General features: G+C 53.2%; 1 protein-coding gene across 3 annotated transcripts in view; it reads left to right on the top strand.

The window, feature by feature from the left end:
- Positions 1-14,919, top strand: part of EBF4 (EBF family member 4) — a 55,164-nt gene extending 40,245 nt beyond the window's left edge. The window contains exons 8-18 of one of the 3 annotated variants that reach the window (XR_010661460.1): positions 5,247-5,328; positions 6,122-6,239; positions 6,340-6,473; positions 6,566-6,692; positions 8,488-8,576; positions 8,723-8,788; positions 8,886-9,063; positions 9,135-9,323; positions 12,506-12,587; positions 13,836-13,911; positions 14,154-14,919. Coding sequence is in view for 2 of the 3 variants with exons in the window: in XM_065921561.1 (XP_065777633.1) it covers positions 5,247-5,328; positions 6,122-6,239; positions 6,340-6,473; positions 6,566-6,692; positions 8,488-8,576; positions 8,723-8,788; positions 8,886-9,063; positions 9,135-9,323; positions 12,390-12,587; positions 13,836-13,906 (1,252 nt within the window). In the remaining variant the exon portion in view is untranslated. Of the gene's footprint in view, positions 1-5,246; positions 5,329-6,121; positions 6,240-6,339; positions 6,474-6,565; positions 6,693-8,487; positions 8,577-8,722; positions 8,789-8,885; positions 9,064-9,134; positions 9,324-12,389; positions 12,588-13,835; positions 13,912-14,153 lie in introns of all 3 variants that reach the window. The other 2 variants (XM_065921561.1, XM_065921562.1) reach the window with 2 other exon arrangements.
- Positions 14,920-15,181: the final 262 nt, after the last annotated feature.

The following is a 15,181-nucleotide window of genomic DNA, read 5'->3' as shown; positions in this document are numbered from 1 at the left end:
GAGGCCTCCCCTGGCTCTCTTCCAGCCCCATGGGGTGGGGGAGGGAAGATGCTCAGAAACACCAGCACCAGGACTCATCCAGGCTGGGGTGTGGGGGATGCTTCCCCGGTGACAAGCAGGATCTCACAGGCCCTCAGCAAAGGGCACATGCCTTCCTGCCTTAGGGCCCTATAGGGTGTCCTTCTACAGCTCCCCTTCCCACCAGGTTACCTGGCCCTCCCCACTTCCCAGCCTCCACATCTGACCTCCATACAGACACGGCTCTAAGGATCTGCTGCTCCTCCTTGCTGTTGCCGATGCCATTCTCGTCCTTCTCGGACTGCTCTGGGTTCTCCTCCTCCCCTCAGAGCGGAACCAAGTGTCACCTGTGGTGCCAGCCTATGGAGAGGTTTCCTGGACTGTCCCCATGTTAATGCCCCCACCCCAGCCTTCCAGCCTCTTTGGACGTGGATGGTGCGTCACTGTCCTGGGGTGGGGAGAGAGGGGCCCAGAGACACCTTTCCAAGGCTGAAGGTAGCCAGGTACTGTTGAGAGGATGGAGACACATCTGGGCACTACTTCTGGTTCTCTAGACTAGAACAGTCCCCCCGACTCCACCCTGTGCTGCAGAATTTCTGAGACTACCCTTGGAGGACAGGACCCTTTGGGTGGTAGTCACCCTTGTTAAAGCATGATATTCAATATGTTAGAAATACGATTCTCACATAAAGTATTACTCAGGATGTGTTGAAGTTTTCTCTAACTTATTGATGGAAGAACCAGCAGGATGACAAGGCTGGTTCAAAGGCTAAGAGGGACTGATATAGACCATTGAGGAAAGAGTTGAGGAGAGAGGGAGGGAGGAAAAACAGATTATGTGAAAAATACTTGAATAAGATTGCCAAGTTAGACACAAAACTAGTTAATGTCCATAGGACAATAAAATTGTAACTTTAGGGCTCATTTCTCTACCAAGTAGAAGTTATTTATTTCTCCCAACAAAAATGATTTTGCACCTCATCAGTTTTCTGCAAATTAGTACCTAAATTAACAGAGTCTGGCCCCAATTAATAGCAAATATGAGTCAAAGTTTTTTCCCCTAGAGAATCAGCTAATTCTTAGGTGGCTTTGTTAACATAACAGTCTGGAAAAACACTGTGTAATATGAATATGATATAAGCCATTACACATTTGTCATTTAAATTTTTCTAGTAGCCGCATTTTAAAAAACAAAAAGAAACTGGTAAAATTAATTGTGATCATATATTTTATTTAACTCAAAATATCCAAAATATTATTTCAACATGTAGTCAATACCAAAAACTTACTAATGAGATATTGTTATATTCCTTTTTTCCTGCATATGCTTGAAATCCAGTGTGTATTTTACACTTATAGCACACTGCAATTCAGACTAACCGTATCTCAAGTGCTCAGTGCCATTCAGGGCTGAATGGTGGTGGCCGTATTGGATAGTACAACTCTAAAGCAGTCATTCTCAAACCCTGGGGTGCATCAGAATTACCTGGAGGATTTATGAAAACACAGATGGCTAAGTCCCATCTCAAGAGTTTCTGATTCAGTGGGTCTCGGGTGGAGCCTGAGATTCTGCATTTCTGGCATGTTCCCCGTCGATGCTGATGCTGCTGATCTGGGCACCATACTTTGAAAACCACTGTTCCAGGGTGACTTGGAAAGAACTCCTGTCATCTTTTTGCCTTATTTCCAAGTCGTAGATGATTTTTGCTTAACATCCCTAGTGGTGGAGCCGCAGGCTGTCTGCCGTGTTAGCAACAGCTTGGCCTCTGACTGGATGGGTGCTGTCTGGACACAGCCTCAGCAACTACCAGATGGTGGTGGGTGAGACTTTGGCTTCTCCACCACTGATGGCATCAACTGTGTGCAGCTCTGAGCTAGAGGTTCAGGAAGAAAGAAAAGGGGGGTTGGCCTTGGTACCGCCAACAGAGAGCCCAGGCCTTGTGTGGTTGCTTTTTATTCAATACTACTCTACAGATGATGCCAACCTGGGGTTCAGAAACTGAGATGTCCCAGGACAGGTCTGCAAAGATGGAGTCACCAGCAGAGTCTAGGGGTTCTCAGGGAGGGGTGGTCTCTGTAGCCTAAAAAGGCCAGAAGAGATTGGCCAGACAGAGACTGGGAATTGGCATGGATCCAAAGGACAGATCCGAGCTGTACAGGGAAGGGAGAGGGTGAGAGATCTGCCAGGCAAGGGTTATGGGAGAGGTTGATGAGGGAGCCTTCCAGGAGAGAGCCAGGATCCTGCAGGAAGCAGCAGCCTGAGGCTTTGGGAGGCTGAAATGAAGGTGGGATCAGAAAGGACCTCAGCAAGCATCAATTGCTTCTCTCCTGGTTCATGGATGAGGAAGGATCCCAGAGATGTGAAAAGATTTACCCCAGGCCACACAGTGAGGCAGTACCTGGGAAGTCTTCATCTCCAGCTGCATCCCAGAGTTCTGCAGGTTTGGGAGTGGGGTGGGGTGTCCAGGGCACATGTGTGGATGTAAGGAAAATGTGTCTCATGCTTGTTGAGTCTTCAGTGATGTCCAAGGGCTAGCATTAATCCACTTTAGGACAGAGACTGAGTCCTATCCAGTGTCTTGTCCTTCTTCTAGCTCTGTGTAAAGGCCTGAGCGCATGGATATAGAATTTAAATGAAATGGTCTGCACCACGTGTGACTAGGTTGTCTACACTCTATGTCATGTAAATGTGGGACATGTATGAGGTAACTACTGTGGGTACAGGGCCCTCACAGGGGTTTGGGAGTTATTACTGTGGCATATAGGGTATCTACACTAGTGACTACTATTTGGGGGCCACACAAGCTGTCTGTGCCACAGGGTATCCTGTGGGGTAAGCACTGTTCAGGGTCACAGGAGGTGACTGCACCTCAGAATGCTCTGCGGGGGTGTACAGAAGGTCTACACTACATGAAAGTACTCTTTGGGTGGTGTCCACTGTGGATGAAAATGTGTGCTGCTGGAACGTCTCTATGGAAAGAGAACTAAAAGGGATTCCCAGAAAGGGACCCATTGGGTGGGGGAACATGACAGGGGCTAAGGGGTCAGAGGTGGGGTATAAGGGGAGACACATCTCTGGGAAAGCGACTGCTGCCACTTCCACTGAGGTGTGGCCCTTGGGGACACCTCTGTCCAGGGGTGGTGCCCACCCCTCCCAGGACTTGGGGACTTCCTCTTTGGGGGCTAGGCTTTTAGAACATGTTACAAATCTGATTTCATGCTCATAGAGTTTGGAGGCAACTCTGCTGAGTTAAGTGGATGTACACATCTGGAGTTCAAAACCAGGGGCCTGATCAACGGAGGCAACTGACTGGAGTAGGTCAGCTCATAGAGCAGCCCAGGAGGCTATGCTTTGTACTGAGACCCCCACGGACTGTAGCCCAGAATACTACAGTTTGCAAAGAGCATCCCCGGATGCTCACAGAGTCCTGCAGGAGTGAAGGCAGATGACTGATAGTATCCTGAGTTTACTAATAGTACAAAACCAGAGTATTATCCATGGTTACCTCACGGAGAGTGGGCAAGGGGAGGGTGGGTGGGGGAAGAGAAGGTCTCACCATCCCCATCAACTGCCTGAAAGAAGGATCAAGTTCTCATGTGTTTATCTAAAAAAACAGTCACATCATTGCATATACTGTGTTTTTTTCTAATTACTGTATGTGCAAACGAAGGTATCCACTGTGTATCTGTACAGTGTCTGACAGGTACACCACGTGTATATGATGACTATGTGCTCTGTGTAGTATTTGCTATGTGTATAAGGAATATACTGCTTTCCTGGTGGCTAAAAGGTAAAGAATCTGCCTGCAATGCAGGAGACTTGGGTTGGATCCCCGAGTGGGGAAGATCCCCTGGAAAAGGGCATGGCAACCCACTCCAGTATTCTTGCCTGGAGAATCCCCATACAGAGGAGCCTGGGAGGCTATCCATGGGGTTGCAAAGAGTCAGACACAACTGAAAGACTAAGCATATACATACCCATATAGAATGTGTGTGAGGGAGATCTGTTTGCTGGGGATGTAGTGGGACGGAGGGTCTGTTGTATGTGAGGGGAATTTGTTGGGGGGATGTGCTGGTGAAGAAGGAAGGGGGAATCTGCTACATGTGATGACAGTACAATGTCTGCAGTGACTATTCTGGGAAATCACATACAACATAAAAATGGTGTACTAATGTATACACTCATATTCTTTCAGTGCATATACAGTGTGGGATGGACATACACTGTGCATGATGTGCATGTATGTGTATCACATGACTGTATGTGATTAGCATACCATGTGTGCATCATGGGTCCAGGCTGATGTAGAGTACATATTATATATGCTTCTGTGGAGTGCGATAGGTCTACTTTATGTGTGATGGCTGTATCTTGTGAGTAGTAGTAGGTAAGGCATATAGAGTGTGCGTGCACGCTATGTCACTTCAGTCATGTCCGACTCTGAGACCATATGAACTGTAGCCCACGAGGCTCCTCTGTCCGTGGGATTCTCCAGACAAGGATAATGGGGTGGGGTACCATTTCCTTCTCCAATATACAGTGTAGATATAGTATATTTACTGTTCATCATGAGTAAACATTTCCAGACTGATAGGTACACTTTGAGGGAAGGATACGCTATGTGATACAAATGCACTATGTATGCGATGAGCATGTGCTGTGCTAATCATTCAGTCATGTCCGACCTTTTGTGACCCCATGGACTGTAGCCCAACAGGCTCCTCTGTCCACAGAATTCTCCAGGCAAGAAAACTGGAGTGGGTTGCCGTTTCCTTCTCCAGTGATGAGCATACACTATGACAAATATACATGGTATGGGATAAGTTTACAGGTAAATGGGAGGACCTGCTACATATGGAGTATATAATAATTCATGAGTACTAGGTTTATATAGTGTATATATAATGGATGTCTTCTCTAGGATGAATATACTGTGTATAGATGTGATGAGTATATACTTTGTGAGATAATTAAGCACTATGTAATCTACAGACTGTGGCGGTGGGGATTTTCTGGCCAGTGAAGTCGTTGTTGGGACAGGTCTCCTGGATGTGTGACATGTACCCTGTGCATATTGAGCTTAGGATGGGAATGTGGGGTGTGAGCCTTGTGTGAGCAGGCAGAGGGGAAGTTGCCCTGCTGGGAGGCGACGTGGCAGAAAGCAGTTGGATCTCCATCTGTTTTTAGAACCCCCAGACCCTTGAGCCCACCCACCACACTGTTTCAGGTTCTTCCTCAAGTTCTTCCTCAAATGCAACCAGAATTGCCTAAAGAACGCGGGGAATCCCCGAGACATGCGCCGCTTCCAGGTGGGTCTGAGGAGAGGGTTCTCCCCCTGCAAACCTGACCTTTTCTGCTGGGATGGGGGGTGGCAGGCATGATGTGACCCTGCCACCCTAAGGCCCCAGGGGCAGATCTCTGCGCAGACCCATGTTTTGGAGCCTGGCTCCTGCTGGGGGTGGGGCAACTCTGTCTCCACTTACTCTGGCTGCCAAGGGAGGCTTCATTAGAGTCCCACTTAAGGAGATGCTAATTGTGACATTTTTACATGATTAACGACCCAGCTAATTTGCATAGCGTGAAGCAGAGAGCAGCTGCCCTTAGCACATCCCCAACCTGCACACCCCTCCCAGTGAAGGGTAGGGGGGAGAAGGAGGTAGCCCCAATTTCCTCCCAAGGGTAGGGGCTTCTGCTGACGGGTTCTCAAGCTGATGCCCCCCTCCCCCATCAAAAATGCTCACATGCACTTGCCTGAGACCCATTCCTGACTTGGCGCCCCAGGGATACAGCCTGTGGTGCCTGTGAGTGCAGAAACAGTAGCCACTCTGCCCAAGGAGTCAGAGGTTTTTTTTTCAGGGCTTTTGATTGTAGCTCCTGGGGGTCCATTCCCCTGGGCAGCCAGAGATTGTGTATCTGAGAGGGTCACCTGATCCAGTTGGTCCCCCTTCCAGCAGCTCAGCCCCAGAGGGGCTGAAGCTCTTCCCCATGCCAGTGACTCTGAACTACAGTTACAGTATCCAGCCACCAGCCTCAAGTTGCCAGTGGCCGCCAGCAGTCCCTCACCCGGAGCCCCAGCCAGGCTGGCCTCGGCTCTTCCCACAGGTGGTGGTGTCCACAACAGTGAGCGTGGACGGACACGTGCTGGCTGTGTCAGACAACATGTTTGTGCACAACAACTCCAAGCATGGCCGCAGAGCACGCCGCCTGGACCCCTCCGAAGGTCAGGACCCCCCGGCCCACACCCCGCTGCCACGGGCCCAGCCAGCCCCAGTCCCCACCTTGGCGTGGGCCCCTGACCTGGCTCCTCTCCTTCCTCCCAGCTGCCACCCCCTGCATCAAGGCCATCAGTCCTGGGGAGGGCTGGACCACAGGCGGCGCCACCGTCATTGTCATCGGCGACAACTTCTTCGACGGGTTACAGGTCGTGTTTGGGAACGTGCTCGTGTGGAGTGAGGTGGGCCACTCCCGCCAGTCTCCCTCCCAGCCTGGGGCTGGACCCTGCCCTCACCAGGTCAGAACCCGCAGGCCTCCCTTCTCCCCTCGCAGCTCATCACGCCCCATGCCATACGGGTACAGACGCCCCCACGGCACATCCCCGGGGTGGTGGAGGTGACCCTGTCCTACAAATCCAAGCAATTTTGCAAGGGAGCCCCAGGACGCTTTGTCTACACAGGTAAGGAATCAGGTGGGTGAGGTGAGGCCCAGGGTTGTGGGAAGGAGCCCCACATCACACACACTAGCCCTGGTATGGGAGTCGGCAAATTGCTGTGGTATGGCCAGGCGGCCAGACCCCCTAAGCCCCTGCTGGTGCTCACCCCACACCCCAGGACACCTCCTCTCTGAACCTTCTTTCCCTCACTTCTGTTTCCCTCCCTGGGAACAACTCCCAGAGCAACTCCCCGCACCCGCTTCACCTTCTTCTAGACCCTCCCCAGTGTCTAGAACATCTCCACGGGGATATTTATTTCCAAGATGCCCCCAAATAGGGAGAATGGATACATGTAAATGTATGGCTGAGTCCCTTTGCCGTCCACATGAAACTACCACAACATTGTTAATTGGCTATACTGCAATACAAAATAAAAAGTTAAAAAAAAAAAAGATGCCCCCAGATAACTTGCTGATTCCCAAATCTTCCTGGTTCTCCTGGTTCCCCCAAGCCACCCCAGGCTTCATTCTGCATGCATACAAACGCACACACATACCTTGCACGAAGCCAGGGCAAAAAGTTAACAGAAGACAGGTGTGTAGGCCACTCCTGAAGATGTGGCTTCATCCCCCTTCCTGACTCTATCTGACCCCTGGCCAGTATGCTTTCCACTGCCACCTTCCAGCACCTCTCCCCATTCCCCCACCCCACCCCACCCAAGAGATATTCACTGAGCCCTACTCGACACCCTACTGCTTACTGGGGAGCTCCAATTTGAGAGTGAGAGGGGACAAGCAGGGAACAGCACATGGGGTGGTAGCTGCTGGATTGTCAGAGAAAACCTCCAGGTGGGAGTGTGGTCTAAACTGCTAAGCTAGAACCAGAGGGGTGAATAAGGAGGTAGAGACGAGGAGGAAAAGGTGTCCCAGGAGAAGGAATGGCAAGTAGGAAGACCCTTGAAGGAGCGCCTTAAGTTGGGCTTCCCTGGTGGCTCAGCGGTAAAGAATCTATCTGCCAATACAGGAGACGTGGGTTCTATCCCAGGGTCGGGAAGATCCCCTGGAGAAGGAAATGGCAACCCACTCCAGTATTCTTGCCTGGGAAATCCCACCGACAGAGAAGCCTGGTGGGCTACAGCCCATGGGCTTGCAAAAGAGTCTGACACAACTTTAGCAACTAAACAACATCAAAAAAGGAAATTCATTAAATGTAGAGTTTGAAGTGGAGAGGGCAAGTAGGGCTTTAAGACTGGTGAGATAGGTCGCTGCCAGACCGGAGGAGGGGAGAGGGGAGGGAAGAGGGAAGAGGCCTTAGAAACCTGGTCAGGAGGCTGCAGCATCCACCCCAGAGCCCTGGGTGTAGGCCAGCCCATTCCTGGGGCACAGGCATACCCCTAACGGTCCACCAGAGCTGTGATAAATGGAGATTGTTGCGCGTTTTTTCTCTTTTTATGATAAATAGTTTACTCCTTATAAGCTCAGACAAAAGCTGCAGACAAAACTCTCCAGTCCTGTCCCTAGGAGTACTGAAGTTAATATTTATACAGTTGTCTTTTTTCAAATCACAAATGGGATCCTATAGTGCATGTGTGTTAATGCCAAGCAGCTGGCACAGGGCCTGGCTCAGTAAACATTTGTTGAATCAATGAGCACGAAAGGAACTGAGGAAATTTCCCGAACCTTGCTGACCCACGTGCCTGGAGTTTTCCCAGAGGCCTGGGCTGGGCTTGGAGGAGGGGGTCTGCATCCAGGCTCGGAACCGAAGGCCGGTAGGCGCTATGCGGGGAGGGGCGTCCTGCAAACACCGCCCCTTTCCCCAGCCCTGAATGAGCCCACCATTGACTACGGATTCCAGAGGCTGCAGAAAGTCATTCCCAGACACCCCGGAGACCCCGAGAGGCTGCCCAAGGTACTCAGAAGGGCGAGACGGGGAAGACGGTGGCCGGTGGCTGGAGGGGGGATGGGGAGGGAAGAGGTAGCTCCGGGCCCCCTGCACCACTGCCACCCCCGCCCGGGGCCGCCCCTCCGTCCGCCGTCTCCTCCCCTGCCCCCCAGGAAGTGTTGCTGAAGCGGGCGGCCGACTTGGCGGAGGCCCTGTACGGAGTGCCCAGCGGCAACCAGGTATGGCGCCTCCGCCCGCCTCCCCACGCGGGGCCCGGGGCTGCCCGCCTCCCGGCGCCCGCTGCTGCCTCCGCCGTGCCGGCTCTTGTCTTCGCAGGAGCTCCTCCTGAAGCGCGCGGCGGACGTGGCTGAGGCTCTGTACAGCGCCCCCCGCGCGCCGGCGCCGCTCGGACCCCTGGCGCCCAGCCACCCGCACCCCGCCGTCGTGGGCATCAACGCCTTCAGCAGCCCGCTGGCCATCGCCGTCGGGGACGCCACGCCGGGCCCGGAGCCAGGTGCGTCCGCCGCCGCCGACCGGAGGCCCCCTCCCTGCGGGCGCGCGCCACTGACGGCCGCTCTCCCGCAGGGTATGCGCGCAGCTGTGGCAGCGCGTCCCCGCGCGGGTTCGCGCCCAGCCCCGGCTCACAGCAGAGCGGCTACGGCGGCAGCCTCGGAGCAGGCCTCGGCGGCTACGGGGCCCCGGGCGTGACCGGCCTCGGTGTGCCCGGGTCCCCCAGCTTCCTCAATGGTTCCACGGCCACCTCACCCTTCGCCAGTGAGTGTCCCCTGCCCGGGGGGTGGGGGGGGGGGGGACGGACCAGACCCTGGGGAGCAGAATGGGGCTCAGCTCGGCCCCCTCTTAGCCTATGGGGTTGGGAGGAACTCCCGGCACCTGTCCGGCGAGCGTCGACCCTTGGCCTTGCCCTCCTGTGTGTTACCTCGCTCTGCCTTTGGAGACCCACCCCGCCACCCTGGGGCCGGGACACTTATCGCACCTTTATCTCTTTGCTGACCGCAGTTGTGCACATCGCTTCTAGCTTTTCCCTCCTGCTGAAATGAGCTTTAGCAGGAGGGTTTCCCCCTTAATCTAGTGGACCGCCCGCCTTCCCTTTGTACGCCAGGGCTTCAGGAGGAGGGCTGGTGCCCCCTGCCGGAAGCCTGGGGAACTCAGGACGCAAGAAAAGTAGGCGTCCACCTGGCCCCACGGCCCCCAGGAGACGCGGGGGCTTGAGGAGGGAAGGTGTGGCTCCCACAGTCTGGTTGTGCAGAGCAAGAAAATTCTGTGTAGTCAGACACCTGGATTCAGCATTTGATTGTTGAAATGAGGTGCTGACATTCAGCAAGTTACTTCAGTTTTCTCTGTAAAACAGGATCAGTGTCCCCTGTTGCCTAAGGTTGTTCTCAGACCTGAATGTGCAAGTGTGCATAAAGGGCTCGGACACAACTCAGAAAGAGTGTGTGACTTTGCATCCCAGCACTAGCTGTGGGCGCTAACCATCTTCTGTATGGTTTCTTAGGGTGGGTAGCTCAGAGCTGGGTAGATGAGCAGAGGGCATTTATGCTTTTACCATGCATGGCCCTCAAGTCCCTCCTTCAAACACTTAAGTTCCAGAAGAGCCTGTCTACAGGTTCCTATAGCTTAGCTATTCAGCAGACATGTATGAAGCACTTACTCTGTAAAGAACCTGGCTTGGGGGATAGCTCCACCCTTGCTCACCTTCTAGGAGCTTGCCCAGCAATTGTAAGAGAGCACGCACCTTGATTCCTGGGAGACACTGCTGTGCCAGAGGAATGGGGAAGCCAGCCAAGAAGGAGCTGGTTGTGTGGCTTTTCCTGCCTTTCCTTAGCCTATTGCTATTGCTGAAGACCAACATATCTGGCACCTGCCTAGACTTCCTTGCCATGGCCTACATTCTAGATACTTCTCTTTTTGGCTGTGAGTTGGATTCTGGGTCTCTGCCTTTGGCCTAGGCTCAGTGTCTGGGACCAGAAGCCCCCTGTGCTGGTGTCCCCACCAAGACTCCTGTCTCCTCTTTGCTCTAGCTAGGCTCCAGTGCTCCCACTTTGCTTCAGTTCTGCACAGTACTCTTACACCTGTCTCAGGGTTCCCCCCAGATCAAAGCTGGTGGAATTTGGAACACCAGCCCCCCTTATCCATCACACACGCAGTACAATCAGTCGGCAGTGGGGGCCCCCAGAGGGCCAAAGCCAACTGCCTGAAGTCTTCCCATTCAGCCAAGAGGTCAAGAATTCCATAGCTGCTTGTGCCCTATTCCAGCATCACAGCCCCACTCCAGTCCCATCTAGTAGTGTCCTGTCCAGTCCCCATCACTCCCCTTGTGCGTGCTTTGTAGTGGCACTCCAGTGGGTATCATTCTCAGTGAGTTTGCCAGGGCATGCCTGTAATGACATCCGGAACTATCCCTGCCAGAGGCTGTCTGCTTAGAGCTCTTCTCTGCCTTCTGCTTCAGCCACCAGCAGCTCTGGACTGACCTGCAACTCCCGGTACTACCCAAGCTGCAAAATGCAGCTGTGAGCTCTGGGCCTTGAAAGCTAGAGTACATTTCTGCCATTCATCTCAAGCCCTCCGTGGAGTTCCATGGGCCTCATTAGCTAACAGTCAGCTTTGTCTTAAAGGAGATGATCCACGGGGCTGAGCACATTTGGAATAGGGACAAGGGACAGCTGTTGAAGGCATCACTGTTCCAAAGTGGGGGGCGGGGGATGGGGATGAGAGTGTGTTCTAAATGCCAAAAGCAGTTTTCTCACGCTACTGGTTTCTTTCAGGAAACCCCTACCCTCACCCCATTGCCTGCTGCTTGAACAACACTCAAATCACAGTCCTATTGGTGTTTGGAAGAGAGGCGGGGAATTGAGTTCAGATGAGGATGTAGAAAGAGGGATCCAGAAATGACCTGGGCAGGAGCCCCAAGAGAGGACACTACAAGAAGGAGGGGCAGGCAAAGGCTGTGTGTGGGAGGCTCCCTGGTCATTCCCAGGAGAACAAGCCACAGCCATGGAGGTCAGGGGGTTAGAGAACAGGACGATCTGAGCATGTGGATTTTTGTACATTTCCTTAAAATTGATGAGCGGGAAGAAGGAGATAGAGGAGGCCTCTAGGACCAGAACTGAAGATGATGAGGACTGGCATTAAGCTGGAAGAGAACAAAGTGTTGGGGGTCAAGGGGCATGTAATTGGTAAGGGGAACATATTTGTGGGGGGGAGTTAGGGTTCTTGTGTGAGCTGTGATCCTGGACAGAGGGGCCTTATAACAGGAGCCTATGTGTACCCCCCAAACTTCATTCTGACTACCTGCCCCAGCTCTGCTATGAACCCTGACCTTTGACTCTAACCTTGATGCCCCAGGACCCATCAGTATTTCTGAGTGTCTCAGAATCCCAGTGATTTTCAGCAGGAATCCTAACTTGTTCCATCTCATCTTCATTCCTATCTTTACAGACACCTCTCTGTATTTGTTTTCACTGGATGTTCTGATTTTGCTTTCTTTCTTTCTTTTTTTTTTTTTTTTAACCTCTTCTGGTCTTATCATCTCCAACCCTAAGAGAAAGGGTCTCTAGATCCCCCTGCCCCAAACAGCAAGTGCTAGCCCATAACCCTAGAGGCTCTCAGGCTGCCTCCAGACTCTACACAGTACTGGTCACCCCAAAACCTTCACAGCCTCCCACTGAGGGCTGAGCCTGGCACCCAGTTCAGCAGCCCGCACAGGGCATACTACTCGTGCCAGGACAGCAACCAGGCTGCTCACTCTGGTGCTGTCTCCCTGTTGTGTCTCCCACTGCCTTCCCTGCTGCGCCTGCCCCTCCCCGCCCCGCCCCGGAGTCATGCCCTCTAGCCCCCCGCTGGCCTCTGCCTCCTCCATGTCCCTCCCGGCGGCTGCCCCTACCACCAGCGTCTTCTCCTTCTCGCCTGTCCACATGATCTCCGCTGTCAAACAGAGGAGCGCTTTTGCCCCCGTGCTGCGCCCGCCCAGCTCTCCACCCCAGGCCTGCCCCAGAACCCACGGAGAGGGGCTTCCAGGTGAGTGCTGTGCTGCCTCGCTGGGACCTACCTGGTGGAGCAGCTGGACTTGCGGGGCCCACTCCATCCATTTCTCACAAGAGCTTCAAGCCAGTTGCCCAGTTCTCCTTGGGGGGGTGCAGAGAAGGAAGCTCTGCAGGGGTCCAAGGAGGCCTATCTGGACCCTCTTCCCTGGGCTTCATAGCTTGGGATGGTCTCACTCTGGACCATCAAGAAGACTCAGATACTAGTCAGAAAAGGTCTGGAAACCACTCCAAGGCCTCATCCAGTTGAGCCCAGAGTAGAGACCCGACACACAGCTGGAGGAACCCTACCGTGGACTGCGTGCCTTTGACCTGTACCTCCCTGTGTCCACCGGAGGGTAGCATACACCATCATGAGAGACCTGGTCCCTCACTGAAAGGAGGGAGGCTGACCTTAGATTAAGTTTAGCCTAGCTTCGCCCTCCCCATTTTATAGATAGGGAATTGAGACCAGGTCACCCCTCCCACTAGTCCATTAGTGAAATAATTTATATACCATTTATCAATCTCTTCCAAGTCAACATCCAACTTAACAAAGCCTGGGCTCTAACCAGTAATGTATATACAAGTCAAAAAGAGTTGCATCCCCTCGAATAAGATGACTCTTGGGGTAGCTTGTTAGATGATGCTCTAGGATGATTTGAGGTAGAACACGGTCATATTTGGCCTTGTTTCCAATTTTTGGATAATTTTTCTTAAGTGTGTTTGAAGCTTAAAATGCAGGGAATAGGAAGGACAGAGGACCCCCCGTTTCTCTTGCAGCAAACCACAGCAAGGGGTTTAGGCAGCGGCAAGAGTGATGGAAGGGGTGGATTTCGTGGGATGTGGGAGGAAGACTTGCTGCCATCACTGCATTAGGTATCAGGTACTTCTGGAGGCTGCCCTCTGTCCTTTCCCATCCTGACATGTGGCCGTCCACTTCCTCATCTTAAGAGAGGCCCTCTGAAGGAGACATGCTGGGAAGAAGAGGGAAGAAGAAGGTGACCTCCAGAGTCATCTGTCTTGACTGAAGAAACTAGGGGAGCAAGGGCTTGAGGTTGCACCTCCTAAGAGGTGTGGGGGACACACCTCACCTAACTGCAGTGCTGGGCCCAGGCTAGGAGTGGGGGTAGCTGACTACCTTCAAGGCTCTTGATACCTCTGCCCTCAAAAAGTGCCTGCTGCTTCCAGTTGAGAGGGGTCCAGGCTACACATGGCTTATGGTTTCCCTCCTTGGTTACTGTAGACCAGCCTTTTGAAGATTCTGACAAGTTTCACTCTCCAGCTCGGGGACTTCAAGGCCTGGCGTACTCCTAATTACGGTAGGTCTCTGGCTGGGTCTTGCCTTCCCCACCCCCGCCCCGGCCCTTGGATGGGCTTTCTCCAAAAGACTTTAGCAGGGATGGGGAATCGAGGTCCAGGGCTCCCTCTCCAGGGCCCATCTAGACAGTTGTCAGGACCACAAAACCCAGTGGCCCAGGCTAAACAAGAAGAGAGAAGTGGCTTCCTGTCGCCTTGCGGCCAGCCTTCCTCCAGGATCTTCGTCTTTTCCTTTTCCCACCAGGTCTACAGGTGTTGCTCCCACTGAACTCAGACTAGTGGTCCCTCCAGGATTCACACCCATGCTGTGGATGACAGCACAGACAGATGCAGGGCCAGGGCTGCAGGCAGACCTCAACCCACAACCCTGAACGGGGAGAGGCCTTGCTCCCTGTGCTCAAGGACACTTCAGTCCTACAGGCTTCTCTCACCTCCCTTTTCTTGGGGCTTGTTGGAAGCCCCAGCACTGTGCTGATGCTCTTGTTAGGAGGGCGTCCTAGGGAGGTGCTGGGATGCCTGACCTCACTCGCTGGGTCAGTTCCTCTGAAAGAGATGGACTTTGTACAGACCAAGGACATCTGGTGGTACAAGCAGGGACGGGGACTGTGGGAAAGAGCTCAGAGAGAGGTGGCCCGGGAAGGTCCTGTTTGCATCTGATCATCTCAACCATCCCAGCATCCCAGTTCTCTCTGGGGCAAGGGGTGGTGCCCAGCAGCCTGCCTAGGCTCCCATGGAGCTTCTGACAGCTACTTGATCCCATGGCTGCCCCACTCCTTGGGTCCTGCTCACTCATTCTTGCCACATCATGAATCCCAGAGGGGGCTTTGGGCATGAAGGACACAGAAGAGGAGGTGCTAGGCCCCCTGGATTGGTTGACCTTGCCCTCAATGAATGTCTCATGGACTCTGGCCCTCCACACAGATGACTCTAGCTGGCCCCATAGAACCATGGGTCTAGCTGCCCCTGGCCTCATATTCTGCTGAGGTTGGAAAAAAAAAAACAATAAACACAAATGCAGCTAGTCACCTGGCCTCTCTTGTCTACTTCCTTGGCTTGGGTCTGCTTTGCAGCTATAAAATGCCCCTGAACAGCCTTCTTATACCTTGGACTTTTTCAATAGCATCGGAGTTCAACTGAGCAAGTATTCCCTGCCCCATATATGCTCTCAGGTACTGTATAGGGGGGCTCTGGAGGGGTGGGAAGTCAGCAGGCCTGAAGACCCAGGACATGGGCTCAGCCCTGACAGCACTGACTGGGAACACATTCTGGGCA

Source organism: Muntiacus reevesi, chromosome 2 (genome assembly GCF_963930625.1).
Source record: "Muntiacus reevesi chromosome 2, mMunRee1.1, whole genome shotgun sequence".
Taxonomy (NCBI): domain Eukaryota; kingdom Metazoa; phylum Chordata; class Mammalia; order Artiodactyla; family Cervidae; genus Muntiacus; species Muntiacus reevesi.
This window is presented reverse-complemented; position numbering and strand designations above follow the sequence as displayed.